This window comes from Ambystoma mexicanum, chromosome 6p (assembly GCF_040938575.1).
Source record: "Ambystoma mexicanum isolate Mex_15411 chromosome 6p, UKY_AmexF1_1, whole genome shotgun sequence".
Lineage (NCBI taxonomy): Eukaryota > Metazoa > Chordata > Amphibia > Caudata > Ambystomatidae > Ambystoma > Ambystoma mexicanum.
The window spans coordinates 894,013,494-894,032,569 of NC_090935.1; the positions used below are offsets into that span (position 1 = coordinate 894,013,494).

At 50.9% G+C, this 19,076-nt stretch overlaps 1 protein-coding gene across 2 annotated transcripts in view; it reads right to left on the bottom strand.

The window, feature by feature from the left end:
- Positions 1-930: 930 nt before the first annotated feature.
- Positions 931-19,076, bottom strand: part of CCDC112 (coiled-coil domain containing 112) — a 530,811-nt gene continuing 512,665 nt past the window's right edge. For both annotated transcript variants that reach the window (XM_069625516.1, XM_069625515.1), the window contains exons 9-10: positions 1,731-1,849; positions 931-1,643 (exon numbers count right to left, since the gene is read on the bottom strand). In XM_069625516.1, coding sequence (XP_069481617.1) covers positions 1,613-1,643; positions 1,731-1,849 — 150 coding nt within the window. In that variant the 3' untranslated portion in view covers positions 931-1,612. The remainder of the gene's footprint in view (positions 1,644-1,730; positions 1,850-19,076) is intronic.

A 19,076-nucleotide genomic window follows, 5' to 3' on the forward strand; every position in this document is an offset into this window, starting at 1 on the left:
GGGACGAGGGGGAGTTTACAGGGGATGAGAAAAAAAGGCAGACAAAATGTGACCAAATGACAGGCAAGGTTTACGAGCCATAAGCGCGAGGCACTCCAAAGGAAAAACTAAAATAATGTACGACTGAAAGCACATCCACTGTGCTGTGCTCCCGTTCCATCCGTGCTGGAGAGAGGACATTTGCGCATGTGCCAGATACATTTGTCTTTTTTCCGGGTGATATGGCTGCATGTCATAGTCTGGTTCTTGGTGAGGGAGTATGTTCTAATATATACATTTGTTGCCGTTTTTGTGCACATGCAAAGTCTCATTACTATATCTTTGAGGTGGAGAAGCTGTGCCAAATCACAGGGCATATATACATAAAATACCTGTAGTGTTTGCTCCATCCCCCAATAGGGTTGCAAAAGAATCATGTTTTAAAGGGTAGTTTTACCTGGGGTGGAACGCAGGCTGGACCTGTATCCCAGCACATATCCTAGGAGAAAGCGGTGTATCCTAATAGTAGGGAGACGCGATTTGAGAAAGGGCACGTGATCAAAATCCCTCTAGAAAATGCTCTGATTCTTTTGTCAAAAACAAGTATTCTGGTTCAGGAAAACAGACTGACATTCACAATAGGGTGTAAATCCGGATTACATCATCAGATTGAGAGACAAGATGAGGATAGAAGCTAGTAGGTACACTAGCAGGATAATGGATTAAACTAAGACTCTATGTTTCTCATTATTCAGACAACCATTGAGCGAAATGTGCACGTCTAAATATGTGAATGTTACTTGAAGTGCAGCGGTACGTAAATGCAGCCACAACATTGTGTGTAACTTAACTTGTATTTTACAATTAATGGCAGAAGCCAGCCCAACATAAACATGCGTTCCTCATGTTTGGAACTAATAGTCTCATGATAAATAAAAGGTGCTGCACACATAAAAATGATAGAGATGTATTAAAGCTGAAATGTATGAAGACAGTGGTAACTTGTAAGCAGAATTCTTAAACACACACACTTCCTAGAAAGGAGTATTGCAGATCAAACATTATAAAAACATGAATAAAACCATTTGAATAGTGGGTAAAAGCTGGTAGATGTTGCACGATCATGATTAAATCATTTCAACTCACACTGTTAACGGCCTGCATATTTCAGTTTATGTGACTATCTGTACAGGCTAATATACTAATTTGTGCAAAAGGTAACACCGGTTTAATTGAAGGCAGCAACACAATACCAACAAGATTTAGGTAAAATGAGGCAATATAAAAAACGAGTTTCAGCAAACAGGGCGTCTCCAATGCTCCACCAGCAGTAGTAAAAATGTTTTTTTTAAAAGAAGAGGCATCAAGGTATGTTAGGAAGTTTTCCATGAAGAAAAACCTTAAATGTTGTTCTAGTGTTATTTTTTTCAATTTGTTCTTTTCTAAATCTTTGAGAAAAAGAAATATAAAATGAAATCTGCTTGAATTGTTCAGGGGTGCACTTTGCGTTGGTCGTGGAAACTGCCTGATGTAGTGCTGTCTCCTTGAGCGTTAGGCAGACATTGCTTGCATTCTTCCCTGAAGTGAAGGAACTGCCAACATGGAAATTGCTTCCACGGCATGGTCTACTAGGTCATAGTCCCTGGCGCCATGACGGAACAGCTCTGGAATAAGAGAAATGAAAGATGAATATTCCATGGTGATTAAACACAGATGGAATCTGGTTTGTACTTTTGTCTGTCATTTCTTACCTGTGGGGAATGTGTAACAGTGGCCCGGCACTTGTTGGGCCTATCTCTTTCGTACGTTCCTCCCAGCCTTTGGTAAGTTTGCACAAACGAGATGGGTCTCTGCTCACATGAATTTCAACCTAGTAGGTATTGTAAATAAGAGTAACATACTTAAATAACGGAACATTGACCATTTTCAAATCAAGGCAATATAATGAGCGCAAACCTGCACTTCCATACACGCCTTACAAGATATGCGAATGAACATATTGAGATTACCTTACAACATACATGATTAAGTCATGCCACGGTAATTTGAGTAGAACATCTGGAGAGTACAATATGGAGATTCTGTTCGGGGTACCGGCATGATTGGAATCAGTTGAGGTGCGTCTAACTGGGGTCATGGCATGAGGTAGGTTGAATGTGCTCGGACCTACGCAGTAACGGAAAGCACATCTTTGCCCTTTGCCATTGGCTTAAATACCTTACTGAACCTTTCCCCTAGTACACTCTAGCTGTTGAGCACGCGCTTGCCGGACTTAAAAAACGAATGGCTAGTCTACTTCTAGCTAACAAGCGGGCCAATGAAGTCAACCAAACTTTTTATGACTTCTGGACACTTAAAGGCTTGTGGTAGGCACTGTGCAAAAAGGTATGATAGAAGTCTTGCACACAAAGAGATACTCCTAGTGAGGGTACATCCAGAGAGCATTAAAGGGAAGGGAAGGAACAAGTTACTTACCTGCAACTGTTGTTCTCCAGCATGGGTCTGGCATGGATTCACATGCTCATGAATATTCCCTGTCGTCAGGCTGGGAATCCTCGGTAAAGAAAAAATCAGTATCAGTTTCGTTTCTGATCCGTCTTTCGTAGTAGTAACCAATCACTGATCTCTGCGTCATACTGACCACAGCCAATGACTGCCATCTCCCTAAGCCCCACCTCTGGCAGCCATCTTCAGATTTGGTAGCACGTGAAGTGGCAGTATGACCAAGTGAAGAGCCGCAGAGGGGTAGGCGGGAGGGTTCGCATGTGAATCCATGCCAGACCCATGCTGGAGAACAACAGTTACAGGTAAGTAACTTGTTCCTTCTCTAGCATGGGGTCTGGCATGGATTCACATGCTCATGAATATAAGAATACATAGCAGTACACACATGCACAACCACAGGGGGTGGCAAAAGGCTCAACATTAAGCAATACAAAAAAACTCAACATTAAGCACCCCTTACCTCCTCACCAGGCTCACCTTAAGCGAACAGGTAGCGCAGCACTGCTTGGCCGACCCTGGACTCCTCCCTGGAATCCCGATCGACGCAGTAAAATCTCCTGAAGGTGTGCGTCGACCTCCACGTAGCAGCCCTGCAGATGTCCAGCAGGGGCACACCAGATAGGAACGCCGTAGTAGCAGCGATCGCTCTGGTCGAATGGGCTCTCGGACGGCCTGGCAGCGGTCGGTTAGCCGACCGGTGGCAGTGCATGATGCAGCCGGAGAGCCATCTGGAAATAGAAGACTTCGAGAGAGCCTTCCCTTGATTCACAGGTCCAAAGTTCACGAATAGCTGTGATGTCCTCCGAAAACTCTTTGTGCGGTCCACGTAGAACTTCAGCGCTCTAGCCACATCCAGCAAGTGCAAAGTCCTCTCGGCCGGCGACGAAGGAGACGGGAAGAAAACAGGTAACACCAGGGGCTCGTTAAGATGGAAGTCTGACGGCACCTTGGGCATAAAGGAGGGGTGCGTCCTAAGCACCACCCTCGAGGCATGGAAAGTCAAGTACGGTGCTTTGCAGGATAGGGCCTGGATCTCTCCCACTCGTCGTGCGGAGGTAATGGCCACCAGGAATGCAGTCTTCCACGACACAAACTTCATCGGTGCGGAGTGCATCGGCTCGAATGGGGGCCCCATGAGCCTGGGCCGGGGCCTTCACCGGCGGGAACGACCGGAACAGTCCTTTCATAAACTCTTTTACCAGTCGATGGGACCACAGGGACGTCCGTCCTGTGGTTCTGGTATATCTGGAGATCGCCGCCAGATGAATCTTAATGGAGGCATGGGCTAGCCCAGCCTTTGCCAGCGATAGCAGGTACGGCAGCACTTGAGGGGCCGTAATCCGTAGGGGGTTGATCTTCTGTGCCCGGCACCAGATAGAGAACCTCTTCCACTTGTGACCGTAGCATTTGAGAGTCGAGGACGCCCTGGCCTTTGCAAGAACCTCTCTGCAGTCGGCCGGTATATCGTACCCTCCAAACTCTAGCGCTGCAGGAGCCAAGCCTGCAGGTTCATCGACGCCGGGTCGTGGTGGAAGATGGCGCCTCCTTCTCTGGAGAGAAGATCCGCGTCCGCCGACAGCTTGATGGGAGGGGACGTTGACAAGTCCAGAAGGTCCGGGAACCAGATCTGCCTCGGCCACGCCAGTGCGACGAGGATCATCCTGCACCGGGACCTCTTGAGCTGGTTGATGAGTCGAAGCAGCAACGGCAACAGAGGGAACGCATACAGGTATAGGCCGTCCCAGGGGAACGAGAACGCATCGCCCATGCTTCTCGGCTGGGGAAACCTGCTGGCGAACCTCTGGCACTTCGAGTTCGTCGCTGTTGCGAACAGGTCGATTTGGGGTTTGCCCCATCGTCGGAAGAGTTGATCAACCTGATCCTGGCGCAGCTCCCACTCGTGACACGCACGCAGCTCCCTGCTGAGTGAGTCGGCGATGGTGTTTCTTTCTCCTGCCAGGTGGAAGGGAACCAGGAACATCCCCTGGGCGACTGCCCAGTGCCACAGATCCTGTGTCTCCTTGGATAGGGCTGGGGATCTGGTGCCTCCCTGCTTCCGTATGTAAACCATTGTCGTGGTGTTGTCCGTGAAGATCCGCACCACCTTGCCCTTGAGCGACGGGAGGAATGATTTGAGAGCCCAGAACACGGCTCGGAGTTCCAGGATGTTGATGTGCAGGAGCTTCTCCTCCGGGAGCCAGAGGCCTCTTGCGTGGAGATCTCTGGTGTGGGCGCCCCAACCTTCCAGGGAGGCGTCCGTCGTCACCGTCTCCTGCTACGCCGGTGTCTGAAAGTCCTTGCCCGCCGTGAGGTGCGCTCGAACGCCCCACCACTGAATCACCCGCCGGAACACCTCGTTGAGGGGGACCCTGTCTTCGAAGGTGCCCGTCGCCTGCAGCCAACGGGCGTCGAGAAATTCTTGAAGAGGGCGCATCGATAGTCTGCAGAGGTGCACCAGGTAGATGCAAGAGGACATCATCCCCAGGAGGGACTTGATGGACCGCACCCTGGCCACGTCCGTGACTAGTAGGCGCTGCACTTTGCCCAGAATGGTCTTCGTCCGTTCTTCCGACGGTGCCGCCAGGCGCCTCACTGTCTCAAGCTTCGCTCCCAGAAACAGGGCCACCTGCGACGGCACCAGGTGGGACTTTGGGTAATTTATGGCGAATCCCAGGTCTGTGAGTAGCTGGACGGTCCTCGCAGTGTGTTCGACAGTGAGTTCCCTCGTCCTTGAGCGGATGAGCCAGTCGTCCAGGTAGGGGTAGACGTGAATCCCCTGCAGGCGCAGCCGCGCCGCCACAGGTGCTAGGCAACTGGTAAAGACCCTGGGGGCCGACTTCAATCCGAACGGCAGTGCTCTGAATTGGTAATGGCGTCCCTGGACGACGAACCTGAGGAACTTTCGGTGACTTCTGAGGATGGGAACGGGGAAGTATGCATCCTCCAGGTCCAACGACGATAGAAAGTCGCCTTCCTCCAGCTGTCCCAGCACGTGCTGGAGGGTGACCATCCTGAACTTTTGTGACCTGACGCATTTGTTCAAACGACGAAGGTCCAGGATGGGGCGCCAGCCGCCCGTCTTCTTCCTGACGAGGAAGTACCTTGAGTACACCCCGGAGCCTCTTCGGGACAAGCTCGATGGTGCCTTTGCTGAGCATCGCCCGTACTTCCAACAGCAGTTGCGGGACGTGATTTTCCTTCCTGGCCACAGGTGGAACGTGAGGGCACTTCCTCAGGAATTCGATAGAGTGTCCTCTTGCCAGGGTATCCAGCACCCAACGGTCGGTGGAGATGGACTTCCACACGCCGACGAACTTCGTCAGCCGGCCTCCCACCGGGGTGCTTCGGTGGGGGCCGAGACCACGGCCGGTTCAGTCATGCTTGGAGGTGGTGGCCTTGCCGCCCTGGCCACCTTGCCGACGGCGGCGAGGCGCTCCCTGCTTGCCGCGCCCCCTGTAGGCCTCTTGAGACGAGGAGCGTGCCGCCTGGCGGTAGGACGACGAGCCACCGCTGGATCCCTTGGAGGCACCCTGTCTGCCTCAGGAGCTCCGAATGGGCCGTCGTTGCTGAAGGGCTCCTAGGGCGCGGGCCGTCTCTGTGTCCGTTTTTATGGTTTGGAGGGATTCGTCCACCGCCTTCCCGAACAAGTTGCTGCCGTCAAACGGCATGTCCAACACCCTGGTCTGGACGTCCTGACAGAAGTCGGTCGCCCGGAGCCAACCCCATCGTCGTAGGCAAACACCGTTGCCCAGCTGGCGGAACCCGGTATCGGCAATATCGGTTGCCACCGTTATTGCGTGGTCCAACTCCACCCCGCCTTCTTGCAGTATTTCCAGGGCCTGGGACCTCTTGTCATCCGGTAGGAAGTCCAATATGGGGGCCAGCTTAAACCAGAGCTCCCGGTCGTAGCGGGCCACGATCGCCAGGGCGTTGGCCGCTTTGATCGTCGTCGCCGCCGACGAAATAACCCGCCGTGCCCTGGGCATCAAACTTCTTTCCCTCGCCGTCTGGCGGGGAATTCGACGTCGAGGCTCCTGGCCCCGCCGCTTTCTTCTTCGCCGCCGCCGAGACGACCGAGTCCGGCGTTGGCTGGGCCCTGAGGCACAGGGGAGCGGTTTCGGGGACCCAGTACTTCTTCTCATACCGGTCCCATTTGGCTGGTGCCGTGGAGGGGTTCTTGAGAACCGACAGGCCATCCTCCCAGATGTCATCGATTAGAGGCACCGCGATGACAGTCTTCCTCTTGGCCTCCCGGCGCTGATAGAGGAAACCTTCCTTTTTCTGCTCCTCCGGGCAGAGCTGGAACAATTCGGACACCCTGGCGATCATGGCGTGGAATGAGCCAATCTCGTCGGGCGGCGAGGCCCGTGCGACGGGAGACCCGTTCCGTCGTCGTCGCCCTCAGAACCCGTCGTCGAGCCCATCGCACCTTCATCTCCCGACTCGTGGGAGGATGAGGAGGGAACTGTAGGCCCTACGGGGACGAGTGGAGGAGAGGGTTGGGTCCTCTGTCGTTTGTTCGGAGGACTTCCCGACGGGCCAGGTTGCGGGTCCTCCGGCCTGGGCCGTGGGAATCTCGTCCTTATCTCAGAGCATAAGGACTGGATCGCAGACAAAATGGCCGCCGAGCTATCCTGAGGCCTAGGTTCCGGCTGTGCCGGAAGGGAAGGCTGCTCTTCCTCGCCATCGTCGTCTTCCTCGGTTATCTCCCGAGGATCTTCCTTACGGGATCGAACCTTTTCGAGGTTCCTCGCGGCCTCGGTCAGTTCCTCCTCCGAGGCTGACTCCGAGCTTGAGGAGGCTACCGTGCCCCCCCCCCTCGCTTCTTCCATCATGGTGGCCATGACGATGGGCTGAAAAGAGGATTCCCTCCTTGGCGGCAGGGAAACTCTAGTCCCGGAGGCAGTCTCCGCTGGCGGGGTCTCTGCCGGCCTGGCCAGAGTCGCCGCGATCGCCTCGATAGAGGCCTTTGCCTGCTCGGTAGGGGCCTTCACCACCATAGGTGCGTCCCGGGCCTTCTCCTTAGGGGGAGGGGCGACGCCTCGCTCCCCCTCTTCCGAGATCGGACGGGGCTTCTCCCGAAGCTTACCCGGGGTCTCGGACTTCCTCTTCCCCGAACCAGAGCGCTGGCTCGTGGTTGACAGTGCCGGGGAAGGCGCGCCCTGCCTGGCGACCGAAGAGCCCGACCTTTCGGCGCTCCCGGAGCCAGCGGACTCGCAGCGCTTGGCCTGGGCCCCCGTCGCCGGGGCGCCCACACAGGACTTAGAAGCCCGCTCGGACCCTTTCGTCTTTTTCTCACCCGCTGAGCCCTTCTCCAACCAGCTGGCGAGACGGGATCGACGGTCCCTCATGGTCCGCTCCGACAAGTTCTTGCAGAACTGGCAGTCCTTCTCTACATGAGTCTTGTCCCCATAAAGACAGTAGAGGCATCGCGAATGCTTGTCCTCCTTAAACACATTCTGCAGCCCGCAACCAGGGCAGCTGCGAAACAGCTTGGGTCCGGGTGACGAACTCGCGTCCTGGGCCATCTCATAGTAGGCCGCGAATCTTCTGGAATCCTCCAGGAAGTTGATTCGATGAAATCTTCACCCTTGAGGGGTGGAGGAAAATCCCGTAACGGGTAGCCGTTAACGGGAGTAGGAACGGTGGAGCTTGAGGCTCGATTAACCGAAAAAAATGTTGAAAAAGCACGAAACACGCAGTAAAAGCTCGAGAGCTAAGCACGAGGACTCCCAACACTTGAACGTGCGGTAAAAATCTGAAGATGGCTGCCAGAGGCGGGGCTTAGGGAGATGGCAGTCATTGGCTGTGGTCAGTATGACGCAGAGATCAGTGATTGGTTACTACTACGAAAGACAGATCAGAAACGAAACTGATAGTGATTTTTTCTTTACCGAGGATTCCCAGCCTGACGACGGGGAATATTCATGAGCATGTGAATCCATGCCAGACCCCATGCTGGAGAACCATTTATTAAAATAACGCATAAAGCACTATCCTTGCAAAATGGAAAACCCATCTGAGATTGGACTAGAGAATAGTGCGATGAGATGATTCTGACGCTATCTATGGGATGTATTATGCACTCGTAACCGGAGATGTTTTCAGACGGCCAAGAAAAGCCATCCGCAGCCTCTTATATAAAAGGAAATACAAAATATATAAGTAAGTCAAAACTACTGCCTCTTAACCTTGTATTGACAGGGTAATGTTCTTTAATTCAATGATATTGTATCTGGAGCCCAAGTCCCTCCCACTGTACTTGCCAAAAAGGGCCAGTGAAAACCCATTCTCAGTGACCTCTTACCACCTGAGCATTTGAAATCCAATTCCTTTATGCATAATCAAGAGTTTATCAGCGAAGTCCAGTCCTTGAGCCTTCCATTTTCCAAAGTCCAACAAGAAGGGCTATGAGGCATAGCCCCTAGCCGCCTCAAAAGCCAAAATGATAGTTAAAATGGTCCACAACTTTGCAGTCTACCCCCACCATCTCTGTGAAACAATGTTAAGACGGGGTTGTGGACAACACCACTCTATAGGCTAACATGGGGTATATATCCATGCTAGGATTAAGGCAGTATGCAGAAAAGTGTTCTAGGGATACATGGTAATTAATAGATGAAGTCCAAATCTACCAGTCCTCCTTCACCCCAGAAAATCAAGCCCTTAGCCTAGCTTAAGGATTAATGCAAAAGAGAACACAAAAAAACTGTTGGTCTATTTCTAGGCTAATGACTGCTCCAAGTTAACAGCTCTTCTCTATGCAGTACTTGAAGGCAAGGCCAAGCCCCAGTTATAAAACTTTAAGACATTTAAAGCAAATACCAGAGGAAAGACCCAAGGAGAGAGGATATCAAGTAAAGGAAAAGGGTATGGAACACCCCAAAAGAGAGGAAGAGAACACTTCAGAAGTAAAAAGGTTTAAATTGCTAAGAGGGAAAGGAAATGACTATCGACATAAGGAGTGCATGAGTAGGACTAGAGCGACTTATATATTTCCGAAAACCAAAGGTTTAATAACATATCAAGAGCTACAGAAATTCATCAGTGAGGTTTACCGAACCCGGACGAATAAGCAAAACAGACTTCATACCTCATTTTGTAACTGTAGTACCTTGGAAACCCTGAGAGAAAGCTGAGAGGGCTGTCTAAAGGGAAGCTATCTTATTTAGTTGTTACTTCTAAGTGGTAAGGCCAGATAGGATTAGGTTGTTGGATGGATGACGTTTTGTTTTGGACGTTTGACGACTGACGAGCACCTTAAATTAGTTTTGATATGCAGGGAAAACTCCATAGCAATAGGGAAATATTGGCCTTTTTATTATTTTTGACAAATAAAGAATATGCCAACGTCCAATTTGCATCCGATAACTCCTTCTGGTTCACCACAGTTGCTACCGCCATCACCTCAGACCCCTCCTTAAGAGTACAACCTGCCCTCGGCCTGCGCTACACCATAAGGTAAAGGAGGTATGCCCGCCCAGCATGTCTGCTTTAAATTTCTGATTGGGATCACTGCTGGTCTGATAGTTTGGGGCTAAGTAGACGGTTTAGCCACTACTCATTCCTGTAGTCCTGCAGAGCAGTAGTGTCATGAAAGGAAGAACTTACTGATGGGCCCCTGAACTTTCCTTGTGGTGACTGTGGCGCCTTTGCTTAATTTGTGGTCGCCCATTCCAAGATGGCTGCTGGGCTTACCCAGTTCATGCCATTCCAATGGCTGCCTGCGGCACTATGACATCATTCAAAGATGACAATGCCCTGTTTCACTTGCTTCGAGCACCGCAGTAGCTGCTATAAGAAGATGCACTGACTCTTCTTTCGCTGTTCCTCCTAGCTCTGACTCCTACTTCAGGGTAGTTGCCATGGCTTGTTACCTACCTGCCTTCCTCTCCAGTTTCCTTCTGCTTCGCCCTGTTTTTATTTTCCAGAGTTATTTATTATTGAATTCTCGGATCACAAAGTATACTTCAATAACAAACAAGCATATGGGATTAAAGCTGGTTAACCTTCATGTGTCGGGACTTCCTTTTATCTAGTGTAACAATACAACTGTTGCTCTTGGCTCTAACGCTCATTAGCAATTTGTAATGAAACTGTTTAAAGAAAATCAATTAGCAATGAATCTACGCACTGTTCCAAGACAGGGGAAAGGGCGGAGAGAAGGAGAGAGGAGGGAAAGAGGAAAAAAAAAAAAGGAGGCAAGGCACATGTCTTCTGTGCGTAATCAAAGCATACATTTCATACCACCTCAGAACATCGTCATGGGTTAAGCAGAAATGTTACCAGTCTTGGTTGGAAGAACATATGCTCTTTCTCTGCCACGTATTCCAGGAAAGACCCCACGTATTCATGAACTTAACAAGCGTCTTATCAATCGTGGCTGTCAGTTTTTCCATGGCAAGTAGTTCCCAAATTTTTACCCACCAGTAGGCTGTGTGGGGGCCCTCCAGCTCTTTCCAAAATCGGGCTTATGTGAGCCTAGCAGCCATGAGGAGCTGGGAAACCAGTTCGGACCTGGGGCCCGACGTTGGATACGAACCATCTTCAGGAGCGTCGCCCAATAGCAGAATTTGCGGGTCCATGGGAAGTAGTGTGTCGCAGATGTCTGATTTTGGATCGTATCTCCAGCCAAAATGTTTGTATAGTTGGGCAATGCCACCACATGTGGCCTAAATCCCCCTTTTCCCCACATCCATGCCAACACGTGTCTGGAATCTCGGGGTTCATTGCATGTAGTCTATGCGGAGAAAGGTACCAGCGGTAGCATAGATTGAGAGCGCATTCCCTAACTGCGGTGCACCGTGAAGTTTTATGGGTCCTACTCCAAATCTTCTGTCATGAGTCATGGGGAATCGTAATCCCCAATTCCCTTTCCCATGCTAGCATGTATGGTAATTTCTCTTCCATCGGGGCGTTTTCCAAAAGGCAGTAGCAGGTAGCTATTCTATGGGTCTGCAGGCCCTCTAACATTGTCCGTTCTATCCCTGTCGGGGGTCTGTTAGCTGCTTGTTTTACTGTTGGGTGTGTGATCCAGTGGCGCAATTGCAAGTATCTAAACCTCTCAGTTTCGGGGAGCCCAAATTTCGACTTGCATTGCTCAAAGGTCAGAAGCGTAGAGTTTTCATAGAGATGCTGTAACTTTAGGGGTTCCCCATCTGACCAGAGGTGGTAAGCATTAGGTTGGAGGCCCGGGGTGAAGGCCGGGTTTAGAGTGATAGGCGATAAGGGGCCCAGACCGGGCGGGATGCCTCGTTGTGCGCAAGATTTTCCCCAGCAATTAAGTGTGTTTTTCGTGGTTGGGAGCAGGGAGATTTGGCGAGTGGATGCCTCTTTTGAGAGGAATTGCAGAAAGTGCAAGGGGGTGGCGGATTCAGCTTGTTCAATTTCACACCATTTAGGCCAATTCTCAGGCGGACCGGACCATCCCAACAACCCTGCCACCTGAGCAGCTCTAAAGTATCTCAAAATAGAAGGGAGACCTAGGCCTCCCGATGCTTTCCCCCTCGTAAGAAGTTTGCGCGGGAGTCTCGGTTGTTTCCCTTGCCATATGAACCTACCAACCTCTTTTTGGAGTTCTAGGAGTTCACGTTCCGGGATTGTTATTGGGAGGGCGTGGAAGGTGTAGAGAAGCTTCGGGAGAAGAGTCATTTTGACTGCATTAATACGCCCGAGCCAGGATATCTCTTGCGCTGTCCATCTGTGCACAGAGTCCTTGGCTTCTTTGAATAGACTGGGAATGTTGGCCTTCTGCAGGCCCTCGTAAGACAGAGTTAAACGCACCCCCAGGTAAGTAATATAATTGGAATTCGACTGAAATGGGTATGTAGTCTGAAGAGCCGCCAAAGCGGCCTGAGATTCCGTCAGCCCCATTCCCATGGATTTCCCGAAATTTATTGTGAACCCAGAGACTGTAGCGAACCGGGCAAGAGAGGCTACTAGAGTGGGTAAGGAGCTTTCTGCGTCTCTAAGGAAACAGAGCACGTCGTCCGCGTATAACACAACTTTATGGCATTTCCGTTTGTGCTCAAATCCCTTTGTGCTCAAATCCCTTTGTGCTCAAATCCCTTGATCCCCGGGTGAAGGTGTATGTGCTGAGCCAGAGGCTCCATCGCCAATGCGAAGACTACCGGCGATAGGGGACATCCCTGTCTGGTGCCCCTGCGTAAGGGTATCTGGGCAGACCATTGCGCGTTAATATGGACGCGCATCGATGGGATTTGGAAGTTTGACAGTATTAGCTTTGAGAATTTAGGGCCAAAGCCGAAGCCCTTCAGAACTAGTTGCAAATATTCCCAGGACATACTATCAAATGCCCTGTGGGCGTCTAAAGAGAAGAGAGATAGTGTCCCCGGGATTGAAGGAGCTAAGGATATCAGGTTTATCGCTCGGCGAATATTATCGAGCACCGAACAGCCCTGAATAAATCCCGTCTGGTCACGATCTATAACAAGCGGCAGCACCTCCCCCAGCCGATGGGCAATAATTTTGCTGTACATTTTTGCATCGGATTTGAGGAGCGATATAGGGCGATAAGATGCGCATTCTTCCGGGTCTTTTCCCGGTTTTAAAATTATGGTGGTAGAGGATTCTGCCATCGTCTGGGTAATAGTTCCTTCCTCCCACAGGGAGTTAAACAGCTTTGTGATGTGGGATGTTAATTCAGCTCAAAGCATTTTACAAAACTTATTGGTTAACACATCAGGGCCCGGGGCCTTACCAGTGGGGAGGGCCTTAATTGTGTCTTCGACTTCTTGGGCCGTAATGGGATCTTCTAATGCAGCGCTTAGGATTTGTGGGATTTGGGTGACCCGCGCGTCGTTTATAAATTGCCTGGCGGATTGTAAGTTACCAACATGGGAAGCCGATTGTTCTCTAAAGAAGGCCTCCACAATGCAGAGTTTTCCCCTCCTTAGAGGAAATAGATCTGCCCAAGTGGTCGCGCAGGGAGTTTATCCTGTTCCGTGTTGCCTGCTTTTTGAGTTTTGCTGCCAATAGCCTGTTAGCCTTGTTCCCTTTCGTGTAAAAATATTGTTTTACCCGCAACATGTGACGTGCCGCCCTGGATGTATGGTGCGCCTCTAAAGCCTTTTGTGCTATGCGGAGGTCCCTCAGGGATCGGCGTGAGTTCTTACTCTTGTGTATTACTTCACATCTCCTAACCTCTCCCTCCAACTGGGCCTGCAAGATTTTCCTGGCCCTCCCTCTCTTTGTCGCTTGCTCTATCAGGTGACCTCTGATGACCGCCTTTGCGGCGTCCCAGACTAGCCCAAGCTTTGTGTCCCCTGTATCATTCTCTCGAAAGTAGTGTATAATAGTTTCAGCTATATGGGCCCGGATTATCTCATCCTCCAATAGAAGTTTGTTCAGTCTCCAAGGTGGTCTTGGGGGGGGGGTCCTTGGGGGGCGATTAGTGATAGACGGACTGGGGCGTGATCTGAAAGGGCTTCCGGGAGGATCTCCACATCTGTTGTCAGTGGAATAAGGGTGTCAGAGAGGAGGAACATGTCCAGTCTGGAGAACCCCCCATGAACCAGTGAGAAGTATGTATAGTTTCGCTCTTCCGGATGTAGGAATCTCCATGCTTCGATAAGAGTGTTCTTGGAGCAGGGTGGTAAGAGCCAAGACATTTTTCTTATCGTTTGCAGTTAGGGGAAGGGTCTTATCAAGGAGAGGGTTGACCACTGCATTAAAGTCTCTGCCTAGGATTATCTCGCCCTCTGCATGTTGCTCTATAGTGTCCGAGAGAGAGGCTAAAAATACATCTAGCTTAATGTTTGGGGCATATAACGAAATTAGGGTTATTTTCCGCCCCCACAGCATAGCTACTATCAGCAGGAATCTTCCCTCCCTGTCACGTACTATCTTCAATGTTTTTAGGGGGATGCCCTTACGCACCAGGATGGCGACCCCACGTTTCTTCGTGCCACTAGAAGCGAAATATTTAGTTGGATAAGTCTATTGTTAAGGCGGAATTCGTCCACAGGTAGGAGGCGAGTTTCTTGAAGGAATAGGAATGCTGAGCCCAATGACGCTAATCTATGTAGCAGTGCGTTGCGTTTCAGGGGGGAGTTCAGCCCCTGTACATTAAGGGTGATAAATTTAAACTCTGGTGTCGCCATTCCGGAAACATTCAGGCCCCCCTGATACACCATCCAACCCCTTCCCCTCCCTGCCCGGAGCCCACCGTTCTACAGCCATCAGGCCGGGAAAGAGTTGTGTGGATAAGTGGGATCCTCCTCCCAGGGGAATAGGAATATGACAGTGAACCCAGACCAATCAAGGAGGGTTGAGACAATAGTGAAGGCTTGTTGACAAAATGACCAGCCAGAGCAGATAAAAGCAAAAGGTATAATGAACAAACAGAAAAAAAAAAAAAGAAATGTAGGGCGCTCCTGATAGCCCCCGTACCAATTCCGACCACAATAAACGTCAGCAACATTGGGCGCAATCCGACTTAGGCGCCCCAAATCAGAATCTGAATTCAACTTTTGTAAACCATTCAGTTCCGCTTCAGGAAGTATGCCTTGTGAGCAACTAATGCAACAGGAATATCCAAAAACCATTCCGGGATCTATGCGGCTGGAGTCCCAGAAGCACCTCCAGCGGGTGACCGTCCACACAATGCCAGGCTCACCAGTGAGCTTCAGCTCATGAAGGTCCCTCGACCAGTTCGATGAAGCTCTCCCGAGAGTGCATCAATACTGATCCCGATGGCCGGGCCATCGGCCCTGGTATGTCCTATCCCAGGTTAGATAACGCACGGATAGTAGAGTATGCCTCCCCTTTATTTAGGTGTTTCGACGGTTATCAAAATGTCAGGCTGCTCCTGATGGTCTCTTGGGTCACTCGACGAGGAGCGTGCGTGTTTTTGATCTACAAACTCTCTCTGGCTAAGGGCGGGTCCGTCCACTCGGCGCCAACCTCTGGGCCTCCTTCTCTTGTCTTTCGGAGTTGGAGGAAAGTCGTGATCAACCTCCATCTGGATATCCTGGGTCGGCCTGGAATCTGTGGCGTCCTCCGCCATTAAATCTCTCGCCTCAGCCTCAGGGGAGATCACATAGTGTTGGTTGTGGCAGTCAAACAGCAGCTTACAAGGGAAACCCCAGCGGTAGCGGATCTTCCGGGCCTGTAACCATGCAGTCACCCTCTGTAGCTGGCGTCGGCAAGCTAAGGTATATGGGGAGAGATCCTGAAACAGCTGAATAGATGCTCCTCGGAATTGCAATGTTTCTGCTTTCCTGGCCGCTGTCATGATTTCCTCTTTTTGGGGGAAAAAGTGAACCCTGGTGAGGACATCCAGAAGAAGATTTCTCCTCTGTTGGGCCGATGAGTAAACACGGTGCGTCCTATTCAGGATCAGGGCTTCTGGGGGAGGTAAGCTCAGTAGACTCCGGAACAGTTTGCTTACATAATTGGCCAGGTCTTGATCCGAAACCTGCCGTGGTATCCCACGAAGGCGTATATTATTGCGCCTGGACCCATTTTCAAGGTCCGCCTGTTTACCCCACATGTCCTCCAGGTGTTCTTCAATCGTCCGGACCCGCTCCATGAGGATTTCTGCATCGTGTGTTTGCTCGCATGTTACGTTTTATAGGTCATTGACCCTCCCTTCAAGACCTCCCAGGTGAGTAGTTAATTCAGCCAATGATCTAGCTACATAGTCTTTCGAGGTAGTGATTTCTGCCTTAATCTCCTGGGTAATCTCTTGCTTGAAGGCTTTTATTAGGTCCTCAAAATCCGTTCTGGAGAATGCCATTTCCAGGGGAGGGTTTATGCCTGGGGGCGAGTGAATATCCACTGTCACTAAATGACTGAGGGGTGGGTGACACCTGGGGTGTTAGGAAGGCTTTTATGTCCTGGGCCTTTTTCTTTCCTATGGCTTTGGGCATCGCCAGGGACTCAGGGCACCGGACTGTGCTGTGCCATAAATGGAGGAGATGATTATGGGAAGTTGAAAGTATTCCGGGGTCCAGTGACTCCAAAGAAGGTCAGTAGAAGCTTAAATGGCAGGGCTGGGTCCACGTCCTCCGCACCCGTTTCAATCCGACCTCGCTCTCCCCAGGTGCGGCAGGCGGATTTCACCAATCCCCAAGGATTTTTGAAGGGGGCCGGGGTGGCTCTCCAGGCCCCAGCACGGAGATGTGCCACCAACCAGGGCCCAGCACCGCGGGATAGAGCCAGGCGTGCTCCACTCACCTCTTCCCCCCAGAGCGCCTAGATCCATGTCTCCGATCCCTCGGGGGTGCAGTCCGGCGGGAGGTGGGGCCGCAACTTCTCCGGCCCTCCACGACAGGGAGGGACCTCCAAATCCCACATTCGCTTGTGGGTGTCCCCGGTTCCAGGCCCCCAATGCCCCCACAGAGCCCCCCCCCCCCGAGGCCACCGTCCAGCAGTCGGGCCAGGCGTCCCAGGTCAGCAGCACTCCCGATGGCGTTCGCCTCCTCCGGCCCCGATGTGCAGGTCCTTCACACGCTCTCGGGACGGACACCCGTCCCGCTCCTGCCGTACCCAGACACCACCGCAGGCTCGCTTCACTTATGGATGTGCGGCCGCTCCGTTCCCTTCATTGCCCCCGGTCTCCCCTCCGGCTCAACAGAATCTCCGGAGGGTCCCACGGAAAATGGTGCGAACCGCCATATTGACACCAACGGACCAAGGGGGGGGGGGTCGAGGAAAGCTCGGCGAATTCCGGGAGCTTTGCGCTCCGATTCACGCTGGAAATGCCAGCCGGGGGACCGCCTCAGGTTCCGCCAGCACTCCCGTCAGTCTAGGCCCCGGGCATATGTGCAATACGTTAAAATAACGCTATTTGGGGCTTCCTTTGTCGGAGCTCACAGCAGGCACATCCTCATGCGCTGCCTAGCCACGCTCCCTGCTTTGTCCTGTTTTTAAAGTCTTCCAGTCCTGTTTCCTGTGGTCCTTCTCGACTTGCTCTCTCCTCATCGGTATCCTTAGGTAGCCGCCATGGGGTGTCACCCGCCAGCTGTTTATAATTATAATTGGTTATTTATAACACGCTTAATACCGAAGAGGTTTCTAAGCACGGACCCAGGATTCAAACCTGTGTTGCTCTGCATAGTCTTTGCTTCCAAGACGAGTGCGTTACCACCGAGCTATACTATAGGCGCTTGGACCACCCTGGAGACTGGCCACATTCATCTTGGGGTAACCATGTTCACAAAGGCAAACTACAGGTACGAACTGCTTTGTTGTCATTCATAACAAGGAGTCATTTTGTCACAGGCATCTGCTCACTGAGGACTGTCTTCTGCACCGTATCTAAAGTACTGGCATCATGTAGGTCTCTTGAGCCCTGAAACTCCACTTCACCAGACTTCTCTTCAAAATGATCACAAGCTCCAATCTCCAATGCCATATTCATCAATGTCATCATCCTTGCATCCTCCCTTTTAATTGACTCCAAGGCTATATCCATTCCAAAATACACAGGCCTCTAGGCCACCTCAGTTACCTTATATGCTGCCATTAGTGGCGCTGTCCCGGCACCCCTACAGTATCGAGCTGCCTGCTTGACTGCCACTCATGACTCTACAGAGCTGGTGGAGGAGTTACTGTGAAACAAGCTGACACCAGAGTGTCTGGCTTTCTTGCGCCAGTATCTGGAGCACCATACACCACTGGTGCCAGAAGGTGCTGCAGCACTGGGTCTCAACCACGCTGCACTGCAGGCATGGTGTGAGGAGGCGCAGCTAATTTTTTTCACTTGTCTATGAATATTGTTAACATCTCGTAAAAGAAAGATTCCAAGTTCCTCAGAGCCAGCACTTCCATGGATACCTTTTACTTTTACCTTACTTTAATAAACTTGTAATGTGCACCAGAGGACCCTGAGGCTTACTGGTGCAGGCATAAAACAAAGGCCAGGCCCAAACACAGTTAGGAGAGCCCAAAAGCCTTACACACAAATACAAATCAGAGTAAGATCTAGATGGCCGAGACAGAGGACCTAATTGGCCAGTAGCATTATCTAATTGGCCAGTAGCATTATCTAAATAGCAAGGTATTAAGCTTTTTTCTGAACAAAGCTGTCGATCTCAATTCTCTGAAGTCTGGTGGACTAGCATTCCAGGCTCTAGAGACAGCCAAAAAGAATGCGCTTTTCATGACCTTAGTCAGCTTACAAGAAGGTATTTTTAACTGGTTAGTATTATTAGATCGAAGATTCCTCACACTCGATTTATTCTTCATGGCTTCGCACAGATAACGAGGGCTCGATCCTATCAGACATTTGTGGGTGATCAGTAGAAGGTGAAATTCAATCCTTGCTTCGATTGGAAGCCAATGCAGATTGCGCATAGCATTTGAGATGTGCCCTCTCCTGTTGAAGCCGGTGATGACCCTTACTGCACTATTTTGTATAGTTTGCAATCTTGCGCAGTCGGATTTAGTTATACCCACAAGTAGGCTGCTTCAGTAATCAATTTTAGATTCCAAATAACTTGCAATTAACTCGAGAAATGTAGGGACGAAGTTGCGTTATCAACTTAATATAATAGGACGTGGATGAGACCAAGCCACTTACTTGGGGCCTGCATATTCAGATTTTGCTCCAAATATATGCCAAGAGT